We start from the raw sequence: 27,067 nt of genomic DNA, 5'->3' as shown, positions 1-27,067 counted from the left end.
CTGCCAGGAATTTTGCCCCTTTGAACTGTAATCTAAGAAATACGGCATCCGCAGGATTGCGATCGCACCGGGCGCTGCGTCGTTCTGCAAAGTGCCTAACATCCGCTGCCTCCGGTTCAAGTGTATTAGGAAGAGGATGATATGGAGGAGAGATTGCTTGCTGCGGAGAGCAAAGATCATTGGAAATAAAATATATTTTCACTATATCTGATTTAGGAGAAAGGAAAAAAAATATAGTTCATGAAGGAAATAAGAAAAATAAACTGAAATACTGTTAAGCTATTCCTCTATGACACCGGGAAAAAAAATATTAGTTTTTTTTTCAATTTGCAGAAAGCTTGCAGCCGTAGAAATGTCTACAGATCTGATTAGAAAAAATTCAACCTTTTTTATATATATTCTTTATTTCATTTTTCCTTTAAATTGTTATAGGTTTACTTTTTCACAATATAACGTCATTTTGATCTTTGTTTTTTAAAAATAAGCGTGCTATCATCAATCATTTGCATCCAGTCTGCTTTATTGTTTTTCTTTAAATAAAAAAAGGTTATAAATAATTTTCTATAACAAAAAAAAACATTTTATTACACAGATAAAATACCTACAATGGCCATTTTAATCTCCCTGGCGGTATGAATAATGAGGATATTTTTAATGGAAAAGGGGTACATTTAAACATCCCCAAAAATTTGCCACTCGGTCCCACTTACCATTCCATGGTCCCTCCCAGGCTCCCAGCCACGCACTCGCAAGCAGGTATCAGCTTCCCCCAGCCTTCGGTCCCCAACGTTTACACACCGGGGACCCAGATGCGGACTAAGGATGCAGCAGGCAGTGCCGGAGGACGCTGCTGGGACGTGGGAACCAGGTAGGAGTTTTAAACTCCCTGGCAATTCCACCCCAAGTGTGGCTCGGGGTTACCGCTTTTGGTATGGAAAATCCACCGAGCCACACTCGTGATTACCGCCAGGAAGGTTAATAAAGATTTGTATTACTGCCCACCCAGCCCCGAGGTTTATTCAATTCTGCCACAACAGTGTCTGGCACACCGGTGACCTGATTTTTCTCTGCAGAATTTCAATCTGCATTTACCGCTCTTGTCCCACCCCCAACCTCTAAATGGCCCATGAAGGAGAAGCGGCAGACTGATGAGTTCATCTCCCTGTCAATTTGATATTTTCTTCAGAAGTTTCTTGCCCATCTGACTGGATCTTTGTGCTGGTATTGATTACAAAGCTGGAAAGAATTGTCAAATTTGTACAGTTCTCTTATAAAAAAAAGCATTTGTGTGATGATACGGGTATCTATTCAAACAATATGATAACATTTACTCATATAGTAAACATTTTTCACACAGGATTTAGTAATGAAAAGTTGTAATTGAATTCAATGTCAAAATTGTGTAAATTTTGTGTGGATCTTGGGTGAAAACATTGATAGACTTAAGGATCTCTGTTTATAAAACGGGGAACCTAACATTACCTGGTGGGAATCTTCCAGGTCCATGTGTTTCAATGGCAGTAATTGACTCCCATCAGGGAATGTTTGAGGCAATGTCAGATTCCCTGTTTTAGGAATAGAGACCCAAGATGTTGGTTGATTGCTGTTAAGCATTGGGATAAGCCTGGAGCGTATGGGCCATAGAGGAAGGCCTGCATGACTGGGGTGGGCAGGTAGCAGACAGGGAAAGGGGTTAAGGTTTTGGACTGGGATGAAGTAACGGACTAGGAAGGGAGGGTTGAGGTGACGTAGGGTTAGGGTAAAGGTAATAAGTTCCATGGGTAAAGAAGGGGGTAATCGTTAGAAGGGCAGTGTGAAGAAAGTTTCCCACCCTCCCGCCCAGTTAGAAGAATTTATAGTGGTGTGGTCCTTGGGGGGTGGATGGTTTTGGGAGGGGTATCAGTGATGATGGGAGATCCATCTTGGGTATTGTGGTAATAATAGTTGTGGTTGGATTGTTTGGGGGGTAAAATGGCATATTATTGGTGATATCATTCCCAAGCTGGGGGTTTATGGCTGGGGACATATATATATATCCTGTTGGTGCAGATCCAAAATGAAGGGGTTAGTGATTGAGAGGGGCCCTCAAGGACCAGTAACCTGATAGTTGTTAGGGGATGGAAAAGTTTAAAGGGGAATTGTTGTTATTAATATTGTTGATGTATTTTATTTGTATGGTTATATATATATATATATATATATATATATATATATATATATATATATGCTTAAATATGGTTTAAATGGTTATTGTTAATTATTAGTTATTTAAATGTTATTTATATTTGTAATAAAAGGCCTATGGGCCATTTACTAAAGGGGGAAAGGGGAAGGGGAGTAGGAAGTAGGTACTGAATGCTATTTCTCTGCCGTCCCTCAGTCATTCTTTTATTGAAAGCAACTTTCACCAATCCTGGACCTGCAAAATGCTCATTATTTGCCTCATTATGTAATGGGACTTTTTCCCCAATTAATGAAGTAACAAACTGCAAAAAACTCAATGGCATGCAGAAACGAAATGGTAAAATAAAATACAAAAATAAAATGAATAACCACAAATAACCCCAGCAAATCAGAAATCCTTGAAAATATTCCTAATGGAGAAATGAATTCTAAATGAAATAAGCTCAACAAATAAAAAAGGAAAGAAAAAGTGCAAAGTTTTCATTTGACGGACATGTGTCTTTTTATTTTACCTACTACCTTGACTACCTTATGTAACTATTTCAGATCTGAGTTTACCCTGTGGCCAAAATAAGAATAGTGTACTCATTGTGTTTTGCCTAATCGCAGAATGTTAATAATAAAACTGAAATCCTTTCCAGAGCCAAAATAAAAAAAATAAAGTCCTGCAGCAGTTTATGCACGGAGAATTATTCCAGGAGGGATTCTGAACATATCAATTTATTTTCAAACAGTTTACAAGTATATTGTTCACCCTGAAATATTACAATATTTTCTGAAATTATGATGTTATTATTTGTTATTTTTATAGGACTGAAAAACTATTATTTAGAGTTCAGACCTTTACCAGAAGTCCCAGCCCCAGAGGAGCACCCACAGTTACTTACCCTAGCTTATTCATTTCTATACAGTATCTTTGACATTTTCTGCAGCTCTTTACAGGAAACATTAAAACATGTAGCTTAGACTCCGTCCCCGAGGAGTTCTATCCCCACTACATTCACACAACCTGGAATTAGGAAGCTATAAAGTGTTGTGTTTTACTGAACAATTTACACCGATACTTAAAAGTAATTTAAAGTTTAATGCTCACACACCCATGCTTTTGGTTTGGATAATTCCTGATATAAACCAATTTGTGTGCCAGAATATTTATGGATTGTGAGAGTACTTTTGCTATAAGGACAATTCTGTATAAATACTAACTTATTATTTTTTTATTTCCACAACACAATGAATCTGAATATAAAATTGCCACCCGTTATTGACTTGGATACCCCAATACATTATAATTCCCCCAAAAAAGCTGTTCAGCTCCAAAAAAGCCCTTCATTTGTATTTATTTTTTTTTTGATAGTCACCTAAAAAAATTACTGGACATTTTTGCCTTCTCAACTTCTGACCTGATTGAGGAACCCGAATCACCTCATGATAATGTAGGAAGAATACACAAAGAGTTTGTATAGGGCTGTGTTTGGATTGAAAGGATCTCCAGATCTCCAGAAGTCAACCCATGGTGCTAATTATGTGTGAAGGATCTGACCACGGTTGAGGTTTGATGGTCCTCACCTCTAGATTTGTGTTGCCGATTGGATGTCCACCACTTACCAGTTCACTGAGGGAGCCTGTTGTGTTTTTCAGAGTGCAGGCTCCTTTTGAGTAAGGATTCATAACCTTTTAGAAAAGAAACCCCTATGCTTTAAAGAGTCACCGAGGCAGACTGACAGCATCTTCTGACAGATAACACTCTTTAGCACCCAAATGAGCCATATTTCTCGGTTGCAGGAGTCCATCTTGATTAGTCCCCAGTATCGGAGCTTACATAGTGGAAAACATCTCTGCCCCTCCACAATATTTAGCAGTGTTAGGGTTTGGAAGTTGGGTGCTCAAGCCCAAGCACCATGACTTGGTGGAGGCCATATTGGGCGAGGGAGGGTGGTAAGGGAAGTCAGATGGCTACTTTTCTGAGGGTTGTTGTCAGGAGACACTGTCACTTTGCCATGAGCTACAATGAGAAAGTTCACTAGACCTGTGAAGTTGATTGTAACCCAATTTCTGCAAGTTCCTGCATAAGTTTGGACTGGAACTTCATGTCACATGACTCAGAGGTCAGGATTTCCTGTCTATGCACTCACTCCTCTCAGCAATGGTTGTTTGCAAAAATGAAAATTGGTATCAACTCGTGACTTTAAACCAAGATCTACAACTGTGTCAAATGGATAGAAAAATGGGCATTTCAATGTTTCTCTTTGTTTGCACCAGGCAGAACCCTTCACGGTATCTGACTTCCTTTGGACCAGGGTCTTTTCCAGTTGCTTTTGATTCTACAGTCCAGTTTTTGGTAAACAGGGATAACAAATGAAGAAGTAAACATACATAGGTTGGATTTGTGTCCTGCACAAATGGCCATGAGTGAAAACAACACCGGGGACAGAAGAATATTGTTTTCCTACAGCCAGCGCTCCATCAAAGGCGATTTCAAAAACTGTCATGTTTGTGGAGGTCTGATGTCCACGTAGGCGCTCTGAAATTCTTTTATGAAGGTACCGATCCAGCCGAAGAGCTCCTGTGAATCCTGGTTTTCATTTTCCCCGAACTTTTGCTGCAGGGCATAAACATAACAAGACAATATTACAGTTCCAATTCCAGGAGAATATCACAAAGAGCACCAGCCCTGACACTAAACTCCATCAGTGATTGTTTTTTTTTGGATTGTTTCTTAAATGTCTGTCAACCGGCTTCCAAGCTCTCTACAATAATATTGTGGACCATTTACAGGGCACAATTTATTCAATTCTGCTTTCAATTGACAGCCAATGTCCTGACTGTGAACAGGCAAGCTGCCAAAAAGTTTTTCATTATGATGTGATGGAATAGGACTGACAGTCATATTTAGAAAACATAATGCATATTATGAAAGGTAATGGACGGGGAATGGGCTGACAAATTTCAAGAAAACTTAAAGGAGGACCCTGATCAAAAAGGAAACTCTTACAATGACAAAATGGGCCGAGCACCTTAGGCATGCTTCATGTACATTGAATGCAATTCAGTTCAAGTCAAGTCTCATTAATCCTTCTAGAAATGTATATCTTCCAATGGAAATCATAGCACTACCTCTGACAATACATTCATCTGATTTTCTACCATCAACCTCCTAGACTGAAATGCCAGATTGGACACATATATATCTTGGTGCCTTTGCAGTTCTTGTATATGTGCACAAATACCTGATACAAATATTATCTCAACCCATGCAAAGTTACTGATGGAGATGAGATCCAGTGAACATGCTAGCTTGCATCTTCACAGAAGTTAAACATGGAGCAATTCCAAATATCTGGGATTTAATGAGAGATGACCGTCTTTTAAATTAGTGTCACCATAAATCAGCATTTGTTAACCTTTTTACCCCTAAAATTTATTTCAGGTTTCAGGGAACCCCTGCTATTACCAATTCATTAGGCGTCAATGGTGAACATGCCCCCTCACATTTGTGATTCATTATAATGGTGTTCTGAAGGCTGCTGAAAGCTAAAATTATCTTATATCACACGACTGGCACTGCAGTTGTGTTGGCTCAAGACAGGCACTACAAAATGGGAGGTGAATCATTCACAGGTTAATGAACCCCTAGAAACCTCTAGAGGAACCTTAGTGTTCTACCAAACCTTGGTTGAGAATGGCTGCCATAATTTCTCTCTATCTATACATATATATATTTATATATAGATAGATAGATAGATAGATAGATAGATAGATAGATAGATAGATAGATAGATAGATCTGAGCCATGAGTGCTTACTTTAGTTTATAATGACCTTAAGACATTTGTATTTGGAGGGATGTGGTGCAGACCCCCAAAGTAAAGCAGACATTTCATTGTAAATGAAGGTCCACTTGGTGGAGGGCTCCTTTAAGGGCAAAAACTATAATGACATCAATAAGAGATTCACTCGTAAAAAAAAACGTCAATCATTTTACCAAAACTTCAGCATAAAGTTTTTTCATTTCACTGGCCTTCTTCATTAGTTCCACTTGCTGAGCTCTGTAGTGTTCAACAATAGCCTAAAAGAACAAAGGGAAATGGTATTAAAACAAAGAAATCACTTTGCTGTAATGCTCTGGGAATCCTTTCTCATATATAAAATATAGATATATAAAGGTAACAGAAAAATAGATACAAAAGAAGAATCATTCTCTCAATGGAAAGTGGTAGTTCCATAGTGCCCTGCGAATTTCTTTCATAAATTAAACATTTGTTTGTAAAACAAAAATTGCATAAAAAGCAACAAAGAAAAAAGGGATGCAAAAATTAAAAAATAAAGGACTAATGCTGGAAAAGATAGTAGTCTTGTCATAGCAAAAAATATTTTAAAGGATTTGAGCTTCTTTTTAAATATTTATGGGGACGGACGTTTTTATTTCTTTCTAAGATGTAAGCAACATCCTGATACAATTTATTGTGCTGAGGTTATTCTATCTGGCGCTGTGTAGAGAAGAGGAAAGAATATGCCATAGCTAACACTGAATTGTATTTACTTCAGCTATCTACTTTTTATTTTCCAACTGAACCCAATTTGTAGTGTATATGATGTTGCCTTAAAGTATATTTAAAGCTTTTCCAATTTGTCCTATAGACTAATAATAAAAAGAGACACCAAAAACAGGTAAACCCCCATTGACAATTGTAAAATGTTAAATTTTCCATCATTGTTCTGTCTTGTTCACAATAATCAAGACCGAATACAATACAATTTTACAGATATGCTAACCCCTCGAACTCCTTACAAAATATAAAAACACCTCCTGTAATAAACTTCTAATAAACACATTTTAACCTAAATGCATTCTAAATCTTTACAATCCTCTCCCAATAAACATCAAACTAGCGCTTGTAAAGCAGAACAATAAAATGATTTTCTATTTTTTTATTGCCCATTTAAACACACAGCCAGTGTACTTTTTGACAAATTGATCCCAACAACCTGAACTCAACAAATATAATTTTCGTCAGAAGAAAAAGAAAGGAAGTGTTAGCACATTGAAAAGAATTTCTGAAATAAAAAATAAATATGTAAATAAACAACAGCTGTCAAACTCTGCAAAGCAAACCTGGTAAAATGTTCAGTGTTTAAATGTCATTTAATGTGATTAAGAAAATAAAACAATGAAAAGACGCAGTGGAGAAAAAAACAATAACATTTCAAACAAGGCATTTTGGTAAACCGTAACGGAGGTGAAAAAAGGAAAAAGATCAACAAAATTAGGCAAAATAACAAAACAAAATTAAAGCAAGTTCAAATGTAAAGCTTAATAACCGTTCAGGTTTACAATGTAAAAAAAAAGTTTAAATATTTAAATAATATTTTTTTTCTGCTTTAGATAAATTAAATTTTACTTTATTGTTTATTTTTATGGAAAACTATATAACTACCAGTTAAATGGAAGCAAAAACAGTATCAAATGAGAAAAAATATCATTGTAAATTGATTGCAATCCATAAATGAAAAAAAATCTCCAAGGGATCAATCAGAACTTTTGGAACCATTCCATGGACTGCAGTCTCTTCCCAATTATTTTTATGTTGTGCAACTTCCGCTATCTTTATGTCACTTCTTGTACATTTTAATGGAAGTGGAGCTGATGCATGTTAGAATCTTTTACAAATGAATCACTAGAAGGGGGTAATCTCTGGGTGTACATAAATACAGCATAGACAAAGAGATGGGCAAGGCTGGCAATTTTTTACATGCTTGGTATTTGGTGTTTCTAGAATGCCCAGTCCCCTCTAACCATAAGGGTTAACATCTGGACTGGGGTATTTAGGAAATAAAGGAATGAAACTTTCCTGTTCTTCCTTTTTTTATTCTATATCTTCTATATTTTTGTGTCTATATCTTTGTTGAGAAGATTTCCCATGTCATCAATGGGATAGGAAGTGTTGGAAAATCTTCCTAATTGCTTCACAGATCATAGTGGACATCTAATAGAAATTGTGACCCCTTTCCTGCTCACGCCAGACTGGTTTTGGTTAGAATTTCGTGTAAAATGTTGTCAACTGTTGTAATATATGGTCACACTGTACAGCAATACCTTCAAGTCTTTTAAAAATTGTTCTTCGCTAGCTGAGGCTTTGTGGTGCATGACCTTGAATGATTTCTGGTACTGATCAATTGCCTCCAACTGCTTGGATAAAACTGCAAAAAGAAATAAAGTTATTAACAGGTTTCACAATGTTGATGAGCATTTAAATCCCCCATTTTAAGCTGAACATATTAGGGTGTCTATGTATTGAGTTTCTTGCATCTCCAAATGTAACTTTTCCAGCAATTATACTCCGTTTATGAAGCCCGAAGGGGACGTTGATGCTAGATTTCCTTGACCAAACTTGACTATTTTGAGATTTCTCATCAACCAGTCATTGGGCCATTAGGAGACATTTTGTGTCTGTGCCCCACCCTCCATACAAAACCATCATAACATTCATATAGAGCTCCACTATTCCCAGTGGTATAGTAAAACACATAATGGAACAAGATGGATAATGATGAACACTAATTACCCTGCTTGATGTTACCACTTCATGAAATCTGTCAGGTAATCCAATGCTGTCACAAATCACCGTGATATTTTATATGCAAAAAAGTGTCAGAGGTCTGCAGTGTTTCCTTAATTAACTACAATAGTAAATTCTAGTATAATTAGTGCTAATGAGTCCTATTATGTACCGCGCTCATCCCATGGGAGACACAGATCGATTGCAAGTTGCTGTTAAGTGACCATCTTATCAGACAAATGTACTTCAAGAAGTATACAGAAACCAAGTTTGCTCAATAATACCCAGAGTGTCTGGTCCATGGGGTTAAGGAGAGTTTGTCGGGATAGAAAGATAAGAACTACTTGTTTTGGAGGGTGCAGAATTCCAGCAAATTTGCTTTGCATCTATTGCAACATCTGATCTAACTTGGCCAGACGTGAAACTGATCCTTCTCTAGGGAGATAGCAATCTACTGGCACAATGACAAATATGTCCCTAGCATACCTTAGTGGAAACATTCTCAAAGTTATGAGCTGTATGAGACCGTACCAAGCGTGGTCACTGACCAAAATTATAAATATCACTGCTTTTCATGCAGGGGGGGGGGTTAGGGTAACACACCCTCGGAACTTTTGTATTCTTTTCATTTCTATGCATATAATATAACCATTTGTTTCATACCTGCCCTGGACTGAAAATACATAAAGATTCTTAGCATATATTTATATATTTATTTGAATATAAACCTGTGTGCCTACTTTTCTCTGAAAAAGCAGGGGACAAAATGTGGCTATCACTGCTTACTTTCAACAGAAATGGCAATAGTTATGTTAACTATGTTAATAAGATTTAATGTGAACAAATACATCCATGATGTGTTATTTTTAAACATTTATTTAAAAGGGGAAACAATAAAAATCACATTCATGTAGTCTGTAAAAGTCATTTGCATTGGTAATGATTAGTCATATGATCCTAAATGATCTTTTGTGCATCATTGTTGCCCACCAGTAGATGGTGATGTATCCTCAAGTAAAGCGTGTAACAATCCCTAATAATGTCTGAGATGAGTTAGTTATATACATAGGAACACAGCACCATATAGTATAAACTGAGATTCTTGTTCTAATGGTGTATTCAGGTCAGTTTCTTGGAATCTTGGTTTATACTTGAGTATATATAAATAAACCAGATGTGCACTTATACTACACCTATTCTACTACTATCACAATTTGCTTTATTATTATTACTGCTACTTACATTAGCCAGATATATTAGCACTGATAATAATAAAAATAACAGCCAAGTCTTTCCTTGCGATAAGATTCTCATTATCACAATAAAAATCATCATATCATTTATCTAAAAGAACAGGGATACATTTAAAACAAGAGGTCTATGGTAAATCAGATCTAAATATATCCTTTAGGTAATCAGGGTCATCTTAATCTCATGGATAAATAATGTGATTTATCCCCTGAGTGTGACATGATCTCTTCCTTCCACTGCCTCTCTCTGGACTTTCACAAGATTAGGATGAAATCCGCTTAGGGGAAATATAGGATCTTACATGTCGTCATTTTATTTATCAGTAGCTAGGTAGTATGAATTTGGCAGGTGCTGATAAAATACTGTACCAGCAAAAATATACTAAAATGAATACTATATAACTAATACAACAAGCAAGGCTTTAAATTAAGCTGATGTAGATGCAGATAATAAATATCCTAATCAAATCAAATATCTAATAATATTTTTATGTAATTTTTAACTTATTTCTTAACTTATCATATTTCCCTGCAATGACCGGGATGGGGCAGGAATATCAGCCAATCCGGTTGTACCACATGACACTTCCTGATAGCACAATGCAGCATGCTGGCCAATCACAAGTGAGGGGGTCTTTTACAAAACTTATTTTTAGAGTGATGAAATGTAAGGTCGGATCAAGGCTGTTCCATCCATTGGGGATGTTTGGATTAAAAATCTAAAAATCAAGCAAAAAAAATGTAATAACTCCAGTAAAACAGGCTTCCACCGGAGGAAACACACTCATAAGTGAGAAAAGGTCAGGAATGGTTTTGTTTTGTTACAGTGCTATTTTGGAGGAGCAGAGGGGAGGGGGGGTTATACATTTTAAATGTGATGGCGTTCACACTATTCTAGTTTAGCCTTGCTGTGTGAAAAGTTAATAAATGTCCCTAAGGTATATCTGAACACCTCCAATGCAGACCTGTCACCACACCTGGTAGTAGTTGCAGGTGCTATTGGTGAAGGATATACCTAGTGATGACTGATGTAAGGGAATGTATTGTCAGGTGTGTTTAGGCAACAAGGTAATTAGTGCAGATAATAATAGTTTAATAATTTAATACATAATATTTATTCATGTGATATGATTGGGCTATCTCAAGAAAACATAAATGAAAGTGTAGTATTGGGAGCCCGTGGCGAGTGGACCGAATTCTGTTCTTTTGAAGAGGAAAAGGGGAATAAAAAGCATGGCAAGTTCCCCTGTGTATTTTTCAAGGTAGAAAACAACAATGGTAATTTATTAAATTAATTTAATGATCCAATATGGCAAATCAATAAACAGCGTTAGGGGACAGTTGTTTGGATGCTAGATTTAAAGCCAAGACTTTCATGAGTGTCCATCTTGGGCAAGGAAACAACAAATTAAGAGTAGGAGATTGCTGTAACCTCTTGTTGTGACTTTCGGGATGTGTTCCATGACCATACTATGTTAATCACAAACCTGGTCTATGTGCCACAATGTATTGGTTTATTAAAGGCCATTTGTTTTTTTTTGTTGTGTGTTATTGAAAGCTACCCTTATGTCATTGCTTCTAAAGTCTTTCTGTAAAAGGTCCAATGGTCTTAACTTTGTATAATAAGTAGGACCATTGCCACGTGTGTACACAAAATTCACAACTAAGATATCCTTTGATTATATCATGAGAAAATTGAGGCCTGCAATTGCAGCTGAAACACTGGCATCATCCTTAATTTTCAGACAAGATTACACTTTGGTGAACTTCTTAAGCTAGGTACACACTTGCAATAATTATCATTAGAAAATGAACGACTAACGATTATGCACGATTATTTTAAACAATTGTACTATGCACAATTCTTTATATGTTGTAACATTACGATCGTTCAGATATAATCCACCAATAATGTACTGACGATCATTTGAACGATGCAGAAAGTGACATGTAAAGAAGAAAGTGTACTGCAGAAACATCCACGATCACTGAACGACAGTACACACAATAGATAGTGAACAATGGTCGCTCAATCAGATCCACCAGGACAGTCGTTCGTTTGTCGGTGTCGTTGGTCAGTCGTTGTGCACTTTTTTTGTTAACGGTTATCAGATGATCAGTTGTTAGTCATTCGTTCCCGAAGTTTGTCGGCGTCGTTGGTCAGTCGTTGTGCACTTTTTTTGTTAACGATTATCAGATGATCGGTCGTTAGTCGTTCGTTTCCAACAATAATTATTGCACGTATGTACGCAGCTTTAGGTTTCTATATATTTAAATTGTGCTGATAAAAAGTTATCTTATCTTTACCAGCCAGGGCTTGTGAAACTTTAGGGGTTCCTCCAAAGGCTGCTAGGGATTTCTATAAATTTATTACACAAAACTTGACTTTATTGAGTGGACAAGCTTATTAAGTGTGCCAAAGACTAAACACCTCTGAATATGGATCCAAAAATAGATAAACCTAGGATGGATCTAAGATTTACAAGAAGGTTTAACAATTACATCAGTGAACTCTGTTAGAGGCTATTGTTTCCCATTTGGACATGCCGAATAATAAAAAGATAATATAATACTAATAATATCATATTACAGCCTGCAGATAAAATATTGGTACTGGTAACTGAGAAAAGTAAAGCACTGTTTAGAAGAATAGCAAGATATGAATATACTTCTGTTATTACATACTACTGGCAGGAAACCGTGAGTGCTTTTCATCTTCACAAAACTCAAACTGAGCAGCTTAAATTAAATTTTCACTGCTCAGTTTGATGTCCCTTTAATGTGTGTGCTAATATATCTCTACTTAGTCATTGCAATTATGCAAAAAAATATTAATTACAAAATAATAATAATAACCGCATAACAGTTTAATAATATGTTTAAATAAAAAATGTCCAATTATTAATAACAAATACTATGCATACTAAAACTAGTACCTGCTTGATATGTTAATTTTAATACTAATAATAATAAAACAACCACATTTTTAAATTAGTTGTGGTTTAGAATTAATGTTAATTTAAAAAAAAAATAAATACATACTAAAATTACCAGTTTTATTTTATTTATAACTATTATTATTTTATAAAATATTAGTATTTTTTTTTATTGGTATTTTTATTATGTTTTTAGTATTCTGCCATTTTTAGTAACCAGAGTATATTTTGAAACATTTATTGGAGAACAAGGTGAAAACAATCTTTTCTGCAAAGATGAATATCTACCCACTTGAGAATAGTAAGGAGTTTTTTTTTTCTTTTTTTATCCTGGATCATTGCCATAATTAATTTACGAGCCATCCAAATTTACGTACCGTCTACCTCAGCGCTGAGACCTTTGACGGAAGCTGGACAAGAAATGAACACGGAGAGATGTATTAGATCAATGCTCTCTGGACCTTGCATCAGATTTTATGAATGTGATTGAATAATGTTTCTTTATCGGCTCACCACCAGGAACGGCTTCAAATTCTGTCAACTCTTGGGAAAATTTCGCCAGATCAGGCTCCTGTAACAGGATCTGCTCCACAAGGGCATGCATCAAGGTGAAGCTCTTCTCTTTACTAGCAAGCTGGGCCATCTACCGGTAGAAGAGAATCATCATTGACAGAGCAGGCTATCAATCTATAAGCCACACAAGTATTAGAGAAGACTGGGCCTATCAGTTATTGCTCAGCTTGACAGATGAAACACTTCCATCTGGCATCCGTAAATTCTCAGAGGATCTCCTTTTTCACATAATGTTTTAGAAGAGACAAGAAAGGAAAAGAATTTGATCTAAAAAATTTAAATACTATTCAAACAACAACAGTACAATGGAATAAAACATGAATGCTACTCTGGTACTGACATAGGGAGAGCCATATTTGCAAGTTATGCCTACAACATATTGAATACATTGGTAATACAGTGACAGATTCAATCACAATCCAGAGGTAGAAAGTGGGCGAGTGTGGGGAAGTAATCTTCCTGCTTTATTCAACCTGAAGAAAGAGAAAATGCTACTTTGTATGACAAAATTGTGGTAGGCACCACTGTACCCTCAGCACTACACCCCTAACATAGCCACCATCATAGCACAATCCTATTACACCTTATACATAGATCAATATACCCCCAACATGGCCGACGACTGGACCCCATTATAATACTATTCTATTACACTCTATACATAGAACACTACACCCCCAACATGGCCGATCACTGGACCCCATTATAATACAATTCTATTACACCCTATACATAGTACACTACACCCCCAACATGACCGACCACTGGACCCCATTATAATACAATCACTGGACCCCATTATAATACAATTCTATTACACCCTATACATAGTACACTACACCCCCAACATGACCGACCACTGGACCCCATTATAATACAATTCTATTACACCCTATACATAGTACACTACACCCCCAACATGGCCAATCACTGGACACCATCATAATACAATTCTATTACACCCCATACATAGAACACTACACCCCCAACATGGCTGATCATTGGACACCATCATAATACAATTCTATTATACTCTGTACATAGAACACTACTACTCCAACATGGCCGATCACTGAACACCATCAAAATACAATTCTATTACACTCTGTACATAAAACACTACATCTCAAACACTGCACCACCAACATGACCGACCACTGGACACCATCATAATTCAATTCTATTACACTCCATACATAGAACACTACACCACCAACATGGCCGACCAATGGACACCATTGAACACTACACCCCCAACATGACCGGCCACTGGAGACCATCATAATACAATTCTATTATACTCTGTACCTAGAACACTACTACTCCAACATGACCGTCACTGGACACCATCAAAATACAATTCTATTAGACTCTGTACATAAAACACTACACCTCAAACACTGCACCACCAACATGACCGACCACTGGACACCATCATATTACAATTCTATTATACTCTATACATAGAACGTTACACCCCCAACATGGCCGACCACTGGACACCATTGAACACTACAACACCAACATGGCCGCCCACTGGACACCATCATAATACAATTCTATTACACTCTATACATAGACACTACAGCCCCCACATGGCCGACCATTATATGATCATATTAAAATTCTATTACACTCTATACATAGACACTACACCCCCAACATGGCCGATCACTGGACACCATCATAATACAATTCTATTACACTCTATACATAGTACACCACACCCCCCCAATGGCCGACCACTATATGATCATAATACAAGATCATAGTTTGCTATCATCCTCTCTCTGTCTGCCTTGTTTAAATAGCTTAAAGCTAAATGCTTTATGCTAAAGATGTATGTTCGCGTTTTATCAGATAAAGCAAATATAACTTGGGGTCATGACTTCCTACTGGGTTCAGCTTTGTTTTCAAAGTCATTTATGTTTTGACAATGTATAATGTGAAAAAATGCATTATCTTTTAGATTCTGAGTCGTTGATGTGTCTAGGATTTGATATTTATTTGAAATCAAAGATAGCTTTTATGCTAAATTGTTTCTTTTAAAGCGATCCTATTACTTGCATAAAACAGAAAGAAAGGTCTTTGTGTTATTCACCTCCCTGGTGGCACGTGTCTCCAAACCCCCTCCCCCCCAGCTCATTCTCTGTAATAGATAAAGTATTTCACTTACCTCTCTGGTGTCCCATGGCTCCTAACTCCCACCATTTCCTGTAATAAGAGAGATATTCTACTCACCTTTCTGCCATCCCCTATTTTCAATCTCCCCTCTCTTCCCTGTAACAGAAGAGCTACTTACCTTTCTGATGTCCCGTGTCTCCTTATCTCTCCTTTACCAATAATAGAAAAGGTATTGTACTCTTCTTTCCAATGGCCAATATCTCATACCTTTCCTCCCTTACCTTGCTGATGTCTCCAGTCTCCTACCTGGAGAGGAGTCTTTTCCATGTAACAGACGAGGTACTTTACTTACCTTTTTGGTGTCCCGTGTTTCTTGCCATCCCTCCATTCCCTGTATTTGAAGACGTAATATAATCACTTTAGCCTCAATCCCCACCCAATGGTCCAAATCTCTTACCACCTCTTAATTCCACGTATTACAAGTGTCCTAAGTCTTCTACCTTTCCCCATTCTTTGTAATGGAAGTGGTATGCTACTCACCTCCAATGGCCTGTGTCTCCTACTGGCCCTCTATGATCTGTAAGAGAAGAGGTTTTGTTCTGCCTTTTCTAGTGTCCTATGTCTTTACCTCCCTTCCTTTCCATGTAACAGAAGAAGTATTGCATTCTTCACACCAATGGTCCATATCTCCTGTATTCCCTCGGCTCCTCTGCAATAGAAGAGGTATTCTACTTCTTTGGTGTCCTTTGTTTCTTACCACCCTTCTCTTTAAAAATGCAACCGCTATCAGACTTTTTAGTATGTGGTAGTTCTGCAAGTGTCGGTTACCTCTAACCCATCACCCCACCACCACCTTCCCTAGCACTGTGTTTCCATCCTTCACCCCTTTGGTACTGTACTTACGTACTGCTAAAAATATATAATATAGAACACTGCAATGACAAAACCAAACCATGAATTAACCTACACAGCAAATCATTCTCATCTCAAGTGAATGCATAAACAGCTACACACATGCTGCCGAATTCAAACCCATGCACACTTATCCAACTTGCGGAGACGTTATAAGCATACTATCCCATCATGAGCACACAGGATTGAAAGCTACATCATTTCCCGGCAGCTGATAACAAAGTTTAAATCAGGGAGACTTTTTTATTATTTTTTTTAGTTTTTCGAAATATTAGGTTGTGTTAATAATATTTTTGTTTTACGTGACTTGAGATATTAAACATTTTGTTGGAGCCCAGTGCTTCCCTCGGCACCTCTGCTGAGATCAGGTCTGCTCGATGTAACTTGCTGTGAAGATATTTTTTCTGTCCCTTGTGTGCTCTCTATTTCCAAGATCCTTTCACTGTGGGGGGGAACTCCGCAGGGAAGCGCAGTAGGGGTAAAAAAAACTGATTTGGTCTGCGATTCTCTCAGTGATGAATGAGGGTTTAGCAGCCATGCCGCTAAGATCCCTGCTGTTCCATCACGGCTATAAATCACTCATGGATTCATAAATAGGAACTATTCTCAGACTGCATTAGGCCGACATCTATGGAAATGGCAAAAAGTAGTATTCGGTCTGGAGAATACCGGACATCCTGCACTAGTATTGGAATTCACTGAGTAGTAAAGAAGATCTCTGATTTAGAAAAATGCAACAGGAAGTGAAAGGGATCTCCCCACAGTTCGTGAGGATCTCCCCACAGTTCCCCACAGCTCCTACCAGAACAAGTCACCCTGTCCTGAAGACACATTAAAATTTTGGTTTTACTATTATTTTCTGCACTGATGACCTTGCAGAGTCCTAACCTCTCATGGGACTGACTGTATGTTGGTAGGAGAATCCAAAACATACTGGCGCTGATTTCTGCCCATTTGGCATATGTGGGTATGTGTGTGGTACGTGTACTGGTATGGTAGGCCCATTGGACTGTTAGAACAGTGCAGCCAATTGGTTTTAGTTGTGTTTCTTGTGACCATCTGGACAAATCCAATGTTTCATCTGGACTGGTTTGCTTAGTGATGCTCCCACGTGACAATTGTACTCTACAGAACTACTATACATTATTATTAGGAGAGCCAATGATGCCGCTGGGGGTAGCCATAATTTGTGGTTATGTTCAGGTGGTCTTGGTGGTCCCTGCATGATTTCCAAGCTGAGATTAGGCACCTATAGCTTTAACATTATCCATGCATTGTATCCTGCTCCAGCTAAGCACTCACCCACATTTTGTTGGCTGCAAAATTCTACCAACAACTGCCAGGAGCCGGGTTTACCGATAATATAATAAACATCCTTGCTACACATTCCAAAGCAAAACAGGATTGCATGTTACATGATGGTACAGTAAGTTGGTGCTGAGGTTTGTTCTTCTTGGACTACCCCTTTAGGAAATTTAAAGTAAGATACTCACTTTGGTGAGGGAAGAGAGCTTGAAGCCTCTGGCCTTTTCCTTGCCGGCATTCTCATTCAGGAAATTGCCCAGTGCCAGGATGTAGCTCAGCACCGCAGGAAATGCTTGGCTTCTCAGAAGTTGGCTACACGCTTTGATCTTCTGCAAAAGAGGCTGCAGGGGCAGAGTCATCTCAGTTCCATTCATTACTGAAAACATTGTCACCTAGTTTATTTTACACTGGATAAAGGTAGATGGGACTGATATGACTTCTGTATTACTAAAACATGGACACTGCACAGTTGACATGCATATATGGGGGATGTCCTATTTCCAAATGGCCTGTGACCTAACTTTTCATCTCTGCATTTATATAATGTAGCTTGGTCAGCTCTCCGCCCCCAGCTTGTGATTGGACAGTAAGCACACCTCTGAGCCTATACTGCTTTGAAATACCATCAGCACATGTTCATGCTCCACCCAAAAAGTTAACCTAAATGTTACACTGATAACTTGTCTTTTTCTAAATCTTACTACTATACGTTCTGAAGTATACAATACTAAGTTGCATGTTTCTTAAACTTACTGGTTGCAGATATTTCATATAACCGGGTAGCTCCCGTACTGCGAGGAGAGTGTCGAGTCTTGGGCACAGATCAGGAATCTTACACATCTGATGGAAACAGAAAAAAAGAAGTGAGGGATGAGTATGGAGTATGAGCGCCGCTTCTGGTTTAATCATACACTGCATTTATAGTCTATAGTCAAATATTAGTTTTAGATAATTTATAGAAGATTAGATCAATTTATAAAAAATTGATCTTTGTATCCCCAAGAGATTCACCCTTTTTCCTCCAGGAAAAAAAAGCACCTGCATGGCCAGAAGCAACAACATGTCATTTCCAGGAACTGTGCCCCAACATCATCACAACTGCAAAGCAACTGCATACAAACGCTTGCACAAAGCTGTTTCCAATTGTTTCGATGCATTTACATAGGAGCAGTTGGGAGCACACAATACAATGCTCTGGTTTGCTACAATCATGAAAGAGGCTTAATACATTCATGCTTTCTATTGTAATATATATCTAAAGTAAACAACTGATTACTACATATGGCTGGAATTCACCATGAATAAAAGCAACAAATTTCAGCTACGCTTTTCAGATCAGCAAATCATTTTATTTGATCAAATCTCAAAATTAATTCCTCCATTGCTTTCAGTTCAAACAGATATGAAAGTGCAGGACTTGTAGCTAAGGAAGGCATGTGGGAATGTTTCTTGAATTTGTGGTCTGGGACCAAAATGTGGGATTTTTGAATGTCCCAAATATAATTTAAACAGTGAATATCCCAAATAATAAGTCAACAGTGGTTTGTTCTGGCCTCTTAAGTGTAAATACAGCGGCCAAATGCAACAAAAATGCACGGTAACACTTCCAATATCTGAGAAACAATAAAGTGTAATGTGCACACTGTTTGGAAAACCACATTGTGTGTTTTCAAGCATTGCATTTGCGGTAAGTTCCTCCTTTAGAGGCACATAAGAAACTACTCAGGTGGATTCAACATGTCGTTTTCAGGAACCATGCCGCAACCCTAATGCAAACATAATTGTGCACAAAACCCTTGCACAAAAAGGTTACCAACTGTTCCTGTTTCCAACTGTTGTTTAGGAGCGCGGTTGAACCAGTGTTACAATTCTGCTGTTGACTGTAAGTTTGAAGGAGTCCCTGCCCAAATAAAAGACCTGGTCTGCAATGAATTTTAAATGTCCTGCAAGTATTGTGATACTCAAAATCGACAATACACACTCACAGAAATCTGCCGTTTGTGCATTTTGTCTCTATCTCAGCAGCAGAATTTTGATTGAATATTAGTGATATTCAGGTCTAACCCCAGGAGCACCAAGGCTTAAGGGCAGGCGATATATCCCCAGGCAAATTTAATGGGAGTGTGTACTAACGATTCTTCAGAGATTGGAAGCAGCCCCTTTCCAGGCATCCTAGGGGGCTAAAGGACGGAACGTTCCCCAGGCATTCTGTGGCTTTAAGGGCAATGCGTGCCCAGGCATCCTAATGGTTTACGTTAAATTTGACTTTAACCAGATTGGAGATAACTCCAAATTGTAATACCTAGCTATAGGAGTCTGCATAAAAACAGTGCATTGTCTGCTAGCTTAGGTTTCATACAACCCTTTGTCTTCTGTAGAAAAAAAAATGATTATAAAAAAAGATATAAAATACAAGAGCTGTGGAATTTCAGCTCTTTAAATCAGCCCACATGGGCTTTGTTATGACAACTTTTCTCTTGACTAAAAACCTTTGCAGCAATCCTCTTCCTCATTTATCTATAAATTAATGTTGTTCTAAGTTATTTCAGGCCACTTCTGTACAGTTTTATACATCACCTTGGTCACCGGCACCTGCACAAGAGTTGTATTCTTTTATCTAAAAAATTCAGCAGCGGAGGAAAATCAATTCATCCGATGAATCAATTCAAAGCTCCCCTCCTCCCATTCCCATAGTACACAGATGTTTCGTCACCTCTCGGAAAGAAAATCACAAGCGGCAACAAAAACAAAAAAACCCATGGAATAGGGAATCCACTTAGTTATTTACTTTTCTATGGACTCTTTGTTTAGGAAGTCATTATGCTGACAATTATTCCTCTTCATCATGAATATCTTTGTTGTCTACCTTTTGTTTGATAGACTTAGACGTTTGTTTCATACCGTGTAATCAGGGCAAAAGGCAACTTGCACTAATTAGGAAAAGCTTTGGATGGATGACGCTGATGGATTTTTTTTTAAAGAACAAGAAATACAACAGAATTTTACCAATTAATTCATCAAAAAAACTAAATTTAATGCATGAACGCTGGGAGAGGTGCTTTACCTGTTGGCCATGACCCTTTTTAAAAATGTTCCTCCCTCATCCATGGGTTCAAAACAAACAGCACAGAAAAGGATTCAATTTGCTCTTGTTAGCACTGCAGGTCGTGCCGGCACCGCTGCTCCTAATCGCAGGCATGGGCGCCGGGTTCTATCTCTCAGGTAACACTACCTATGTTCCATGTCAGTATTTCTTTCACGTTGGGACTTGCTATGATGTGTGAGCTGGCGTGGGTGTGTCTCTGAGGTAACACACACACGCCCTCTGTTTTCCACAGCCTATGGCTGATGTCCTGCAGGGATTTAAAGGCACCTCCTATTACAGGAAGTTGCCTGAGCAATCTCTGGCTTACCAGCATTACCCTGTGTGAAGACCGGGTGGCTGCTTAGTTACGCCCCTCTAGAGTTTACCTGGCCAGCGGCACAGTGGGTCCACACCTTCGTTCATAACAGCTCTGTTTGATGACTGAGAATGGTTGGATCCTAAAGAAGGACCAGGACCCCTAAAAACATACTTTGACTTAAATTTAGCCTTTGTTTTATTATTGACAAAGCAACTGCCATCAGACAAGGTGGAACCCGTCGTTGGCCTTCCCTTTGCAACCCATTTTCACCATCTGCCCAAAATAATCTCCCTGCCTGGGCAAAAACAGTACTACATATATATTCCTGAAGTTCAGGTATTGGTGGGCGAGGGTTTCCATTTAAATAATCAGATCTTTACACCAACCAATACCCAAGCCAAATACCCAACCAATACCCAAGCCAAAAACCCAAGCCAAACAGGGTCGAACAGCTGATAGAAACTTCTTAGACCGCTCCTAGAAACGCTCTTCCCCAGTTGACCAAGTTCAGTAATACCCCAGGCACTCAAACAGATAATGGGCCTTTAGCCACCTTAATATCAATTTTATAGGTCCTTTACTATAATAACCAATCTGGGACCTTGTATAGAATTTGTTGTGATATTGTTGGAGTTGTGCCTTTAACTTGAATATAGAACTTGGAGGAAAGGTGTTCAGATGTTGATTGGAAGATGACTGGGTTACCTTAAGCCAAAGTCACATGGATGATTCCTATATCTAACTATGGGTGGTCCATCTGCAGCACTTTACTCCAATCAGTCCATCAAATTTAGGAAATTACACTGAGATAAATCTATTTTAATATACGACCACTTGAACGGTACAGTTTTCCAGATAATTTCTTCAAAACAAAACATTCAGTTTCCTTTTCTTAAGTACAACTTTTTTACGTTGGAAATGTATCTAACACAAGGTGTGCTTACCTGCAGCATGAACTGGTCCACAATATGCAGTTCAGATTGGGGTCCTTTGTAGCTTAGATACATTTTTATATCGTTTGCTGTGGGGACATATCTGAAATAGAATGAATATGTATTACTTGAAGCCCCTGTCAAGTTAATGTTGCTAACCTTGCCTGCATTGAGGTGACTTCTTCTCAATTCCCATGTGGTCATCAAGACAGGAAATTAACATAATCTTATTATTTCCAAGTAACACAAAAAGGATAATGACAAAGCCTCTAAATATTACATCAGTTACCTTCTGAGATTAGTTAGATGTTCATCTGACAATCCACCATCACACTCTCTTATAATTAACAGTTTCTCTTTAAGCTGTTCGGGATCGAAATGAAAACTTTTCAGAACTATATCTGGAAGCAGCAAGAAATATAAGCACACATTATTGGAAATAAAACTTTTGCAAAAAGTATAAACTATGCTATCATATATACTGAAAAATCAACTGATCCAAGTATAAATCAAAGTCCCTACTTTTACCTGAAAAAACAGAAAAATACACTAACTGAAGTATAAACCCAGGGCATAAAATTTCTGTCACTGCTAACATTCAAAACAGTAATCAATAGAAAAACCAAAAACATTAATGTGAATAAAACTATCCACAATATGTTATTTTTGAAACATTTTAAAGATTTTTAAAAGAAATAAAATCACATGAGCTCAGTCTGTTTGTCTTCCTTCCCCTTTTCTTTTTACAGGTCAAAGTATTTTGTACTTTTGAGCTGTTTATGATGTGTCATTTGCTCTTTTTTTAGAATTTGGTTATGTATTATTTTCTTGTATTTAAACATTAAATTGTATTGTATTAATCCCAAACAATCCCTTATTTTTTGAGTATTTGCCCACTGGTTGTTTCTTTATTTGCTCCTAAACAATCTTTTGTGCATTATGGTTGGTCACCATTATTGTTCTGCATCCTCAAGTAAAGTGTTACAAACAGGTTGTCTGTGACAGTTCTGATCTGTCAAACCAGAGACAAATGCAGTTCCAGGACCTGCCCCTGGGGTTCACCCAAGTATAAAATTAGATTCTTTTGTGATGGCATTTTCATAAAATCTTGGTTTATACTAAAGTATGTAAAATTTTGTTCTAGGATTATTGGCCAAGGTAAGTGACTATATGTGCATTGAAGAGATTATCGACAAAAACATTTTTGGCTTATTTTGGCTAGAGATGACAACTGGTTAGTAAAAAAGCATGAATGAAACTTTCCAAGTCAAACTGAAATAAGAACACCAAAAAAACAGAATTAAACCAGTCGGAGGAGAACACTTACTAAAATTATGAGCAATTTTCCTATCTAGAAGAATGTTCTGAATTTTTGAGATGTCTGACTCTGGGACAGATGAGACTTCACTGGTCTGGAACTGGTGCAGAACCCTCTGGTCATCAATTTTCTTTGGAACAAAATTCTTGGCCCATATGGATTTGCCAATCTTTGGAGAAAAGATGTTAAACATTATATCCATAAATGTATGAATTATAAATATAATTTACACACTAAGCAGATAGTTGTAACCATTCACAAGTTTTCAGTTTCTAATTGTTCATCTGCTATGGAGAAGCGTAACTGAAAGGCTTTCTGGGACAGGGTTCTAAGACCCTGATGGCCACATGTAGGCCCTGTGGTATCGTTCTGTGGCTGTGGATTCTATTGCATATTCCTATTGTATAGTGGAAGTGGAAACATTCATTGGTGAGATAAATTAGCAGTAATCCCTGCTATCATCATAGAACATGTCACCATTCTCCCACTGTCTTCCACAGTCTCCAATTTCCAACCAAACCTACAGCAAAGCTCCAGTCTCCAACTATACTCACTATGTGCCCCCAGTCTGTGGTCTTCATTTGTTCTGCAGTCTTTATTTTCTCTAAAATGGCCTATATTGAACATTTTTTTTGGCCCATTCATGACATCGAAGGATTTAGTAGAGGATCTCTATACCTCATTAGGTATTCAGTATCCTCAAACCACAAATCATGTTAAACTAGATAGCAGTTACCGAAAAGCTGTGTGATTGACTTTAGCAGTGATTTAGGGCATCCCGTGTAATTGTGGCTGTTGCTGACTGGCAGTTGGTAATGGTCACCTCATGGCCACCAAGAAATTGGTTCTTCATTACCCTTCATATAGATTTACCTAGTAAGCTACAGTCATCAACATCTCAATCTGCAAATGCTAGCTGTTATGATGACGCTCGTCTCAGTACTTTAAGTCACAGACCTGTGAATCTTTGTTTGTGGGATGTTGAATCAAAAAATAACATCCATTTTTCCCATCATATAAGATTTTCAAAAAAAAAAAGGAAGAAAAAGAATGCTTTGATCACTGGTAAGAGTTTATTCAATTTATTTTACATGACTTATCCCTTTCAAGTTTTATGAATATTTTTGTTGTAAATTTTTTACAAGACAAACATCCAAAATAGAACCAGCAAAAATGTCAAAAAAAATCAAATTAAAATCGTAGTCTCTACACAATCACCCAATGGTGTTGAGGCTTCTTTTGTTTTTTGTCCACAGTTTCTTCCTGCAGCCTAGAAATAGTCAGCAATCATGGTAACATTCTACCACTCCAGTATCCAGGATCTCTTTCCATTTCTTTAATATCCAGATGGAACGACTTGCCTTCCTCATTGATCCCGTCACCCAAGTTAACTGGAAAAGAGTCCAAATGAGAGTGAAGGAAACACAGCTTCAGGCTTTTTGAATAACCCAGTTCCTATAATTCTGTAAAAATATTTTTAATGATGGCTTCAAGTGTGGGTCTATATGGCTAGCAAGGAATTTGGGGACCACTTCTTTAAATGAAAGCCAAGCTGCTTTTTCCTTCTCAATAAAATTTTGTTTTACACTGTGGCTCTTTCACCAGTTCCTGGATGTTGGGACCATAGGCACGCCACGATGAAAAGATTTTCTCTTTACTTTTGGACCACTATCAAAGCTCTTCCACAAAAATACAGCAGACTTTATGTGGAGCCTGCAACTTGTCCTGATCACTCCAAAATATATGGAATAAACCTAACGAAGGCAGTGGTGTTCTCCCGCTTTTCACAAGATAGTTCCAGGTGAAACAACCTCCAGTATTTATATTTACAAAATCACAGCAATTTAGCTTTTGTTCCTTTGTCTTTGCATTACACATCCTTTGTTTTATATATTGTTCTCTTATGACTCCTGCTGGTTAAAAAAGAAAGATATTCAGGTATTTTGGTTAGAAAAGTTCTAAATACTTTGGGCGAGTGCAGTCAGGGGATAATAAAGAATGGCCAAGTTAATATAGGAAAACCTTATGTGATGGAAATATATGGATGTCAGTTTTTGGATTCACCACCTCAAAAACATAAGAATCAGTGAAACTTTCAAAACAATTTTCCATTGATGGTCTGTGTAACCTATCCTAAAACATAATCATACTGCAAATCTTTTGGTTGGATTGTGAGTAAAATGAAAGTTTTTGATCATGTGAACATTTTGTACCTTGTCTGGTGGCACAACATTCCAATGAAAAGCTTTGGTCCGCTTTGGTGTGTTCTGGCGTGGTGGAGGTAAAGGTGGAGGGGGAATATATGGAGGGATTCCAATTTTTAGATCTGGAAAGCCATCTCCATTTTCAAATGGCTCTAACACTGGGGATGTCATATCTTTGGATAATTCAGCAACGTTCTGCATCTTGGATTCAGAGGGGGAATCTTGCAGGCTGAGGGGTGACTGCATTTGGTTACGATTGAAATCTAAAACCTCGTATGTGTCACTCTGGGAAGAAGAACTCTGCTCACTCCCCCCACAATGTTTTTGTAGAAGTGACACCCAGTCGTTTCTCATTATTATGCTTTTCTCCGGGTCTTTGTTCTGTTCATTAATAGGTATCCGAAATCTTAAAAAAGAAGGGTAAATAAATGTTAGATTTTTCAGTGTAGTAATCGTTTGACCAGAGATACTTATAATAATATAATATGTAAGCGATTTCCAAAATTATTATTCCTTTAGGTGAAATGTTGCAATGAATCTGGAGCTGATAATAGTAATAAATTTATAATGTATCTTCTACATGCCTTAGACAAAACATAACCATGATCTGAACGCTAGTCACTGGAACTCCAGCTAGCAATCAAAAAGTAAACCTAAAAGTAAGCCATTAAAAAAAACTACTTACCTCCTATTGCTGCTCCATGCGTTCCATTTATTCAGTGAAATTTCCAAAAAAATTACCCATATTTTATGCTGGAACAGACCCATTTTCATTGAGGCCGGGTAAAATTAACATTTTTATCATTATTATGGAACTTGCCAATAAATAAACCTTTTATCTCAATTTCCATTCTTTTTCCATCTCAATTTGCTTTTTTTCCAGGCCATTTAGTTCCCAATAAAAGGCTAAAATTTAATATTTCCACTTCAATGCTGGCTATAAAATTTTCAAAGCTGCAAAAGACTTTTTTCCAGTGCAATTAATAGCAATAAATATTTATATATATAGGTGTATGTATGTGTATATATATAAATATATATATATATATATATTATACTGTATTGCATATGATATGTATGTTACTTGGAATAATAACCATTAATTTAGCAAAACGGTAAAGAAATGTTCCATGCATATATATATATATATATATATATATATATTACTAATAGATACATTTTTACAAGATTTAAGCTGTATAAATTTGGGTAAATCACTTGTAACTTTTCTGACACACAAATAAATCTAGTTACAGCTGAAAATATTATCAGACGGTTGTGTGTCTGTACTGGGAGGCCCAATGCTGAATCTGACCTTTTCTGACTGCGCTAATTGCTCGCATATTTCCGGCATGGGAGTTGAAAT

The 27,067-nt window shown here is 37.4% G+C and overlaps 1 protein-coding gene across 1 annotated transcript in view; it reads right to left on the bottom strand.

The window, feature by feature from the left end:
• Positions 1–2,425: 2,425 nt before the first annotated feature.
• The window catches only part of LOC140332918 (disheveled-associated activator of morphogenesis 1-A-like), a 47,735-nt gene continuing 23,093 nt past the window's right edge, over positions 2,426–27,067 (bottom strand). Inside the window, exons 7-17 of the mRNA XM_072414174.1 lie at positions 25,711–26,107; positions 23,507–23,666; positions 22,469–22,580; positions 22,192–22,282; positions 18,597–18,683; positions 18,032–18,184; positions 13,443–13,572; positions 13,307–13,339; positions 8,281–8,384; positions 6,169–6,252; positions 2,426–4,786 (exon numbers count right to left, since the gene is read on the bottom strand). Coding sequence (XP_072270275.1) covers positions 4,673–4,786; positions 6,169–6,252; positions 8,281–8,384; positions 13,307–13,339; positions 13,443–13,572; positions 18,032–18,184; positions 18,597–18,683; positions 22,192–22,282; positions 22,469–22,580; positions 23,507–23,666; positions 25,711–26,107 — 1,465 coding nt within the window. The 3' untranslated portion in view covers positions 2,426–4,672. The remainder of the gene's footprint in view (positions 4,787–6,168; positions 6,253–8,280; positions 8,385–13,306; positions 13,340–13,442; positions 13,573–18,031; positions 18,185–18,596; positions 18,684–22,191; positions 22,283–22,468; positions 22,581–23,506; positions 23,667–25,710; positions 26,108–27,067) is intronic.

The sequence above is a fragment of the Pyxicephalus adspersus genome, chromosome 6 (assembly GCF_032062135.1).
Source record: "Pyxicephalus adspersus chromosome 6, UCB_Pads_2.0, whole genome shotgun sequence".
NCBI lineage: Eukaryota > Metazoa > Chordata > Amphibia > Anura > Pyxicephalidae > Pyxicephalus > Pyxicephalus adspersus.
Note: the sequence above shows the minus strand (reverse complement) of the source record. Positions and strands in the feature narration are given on the sequence as shown.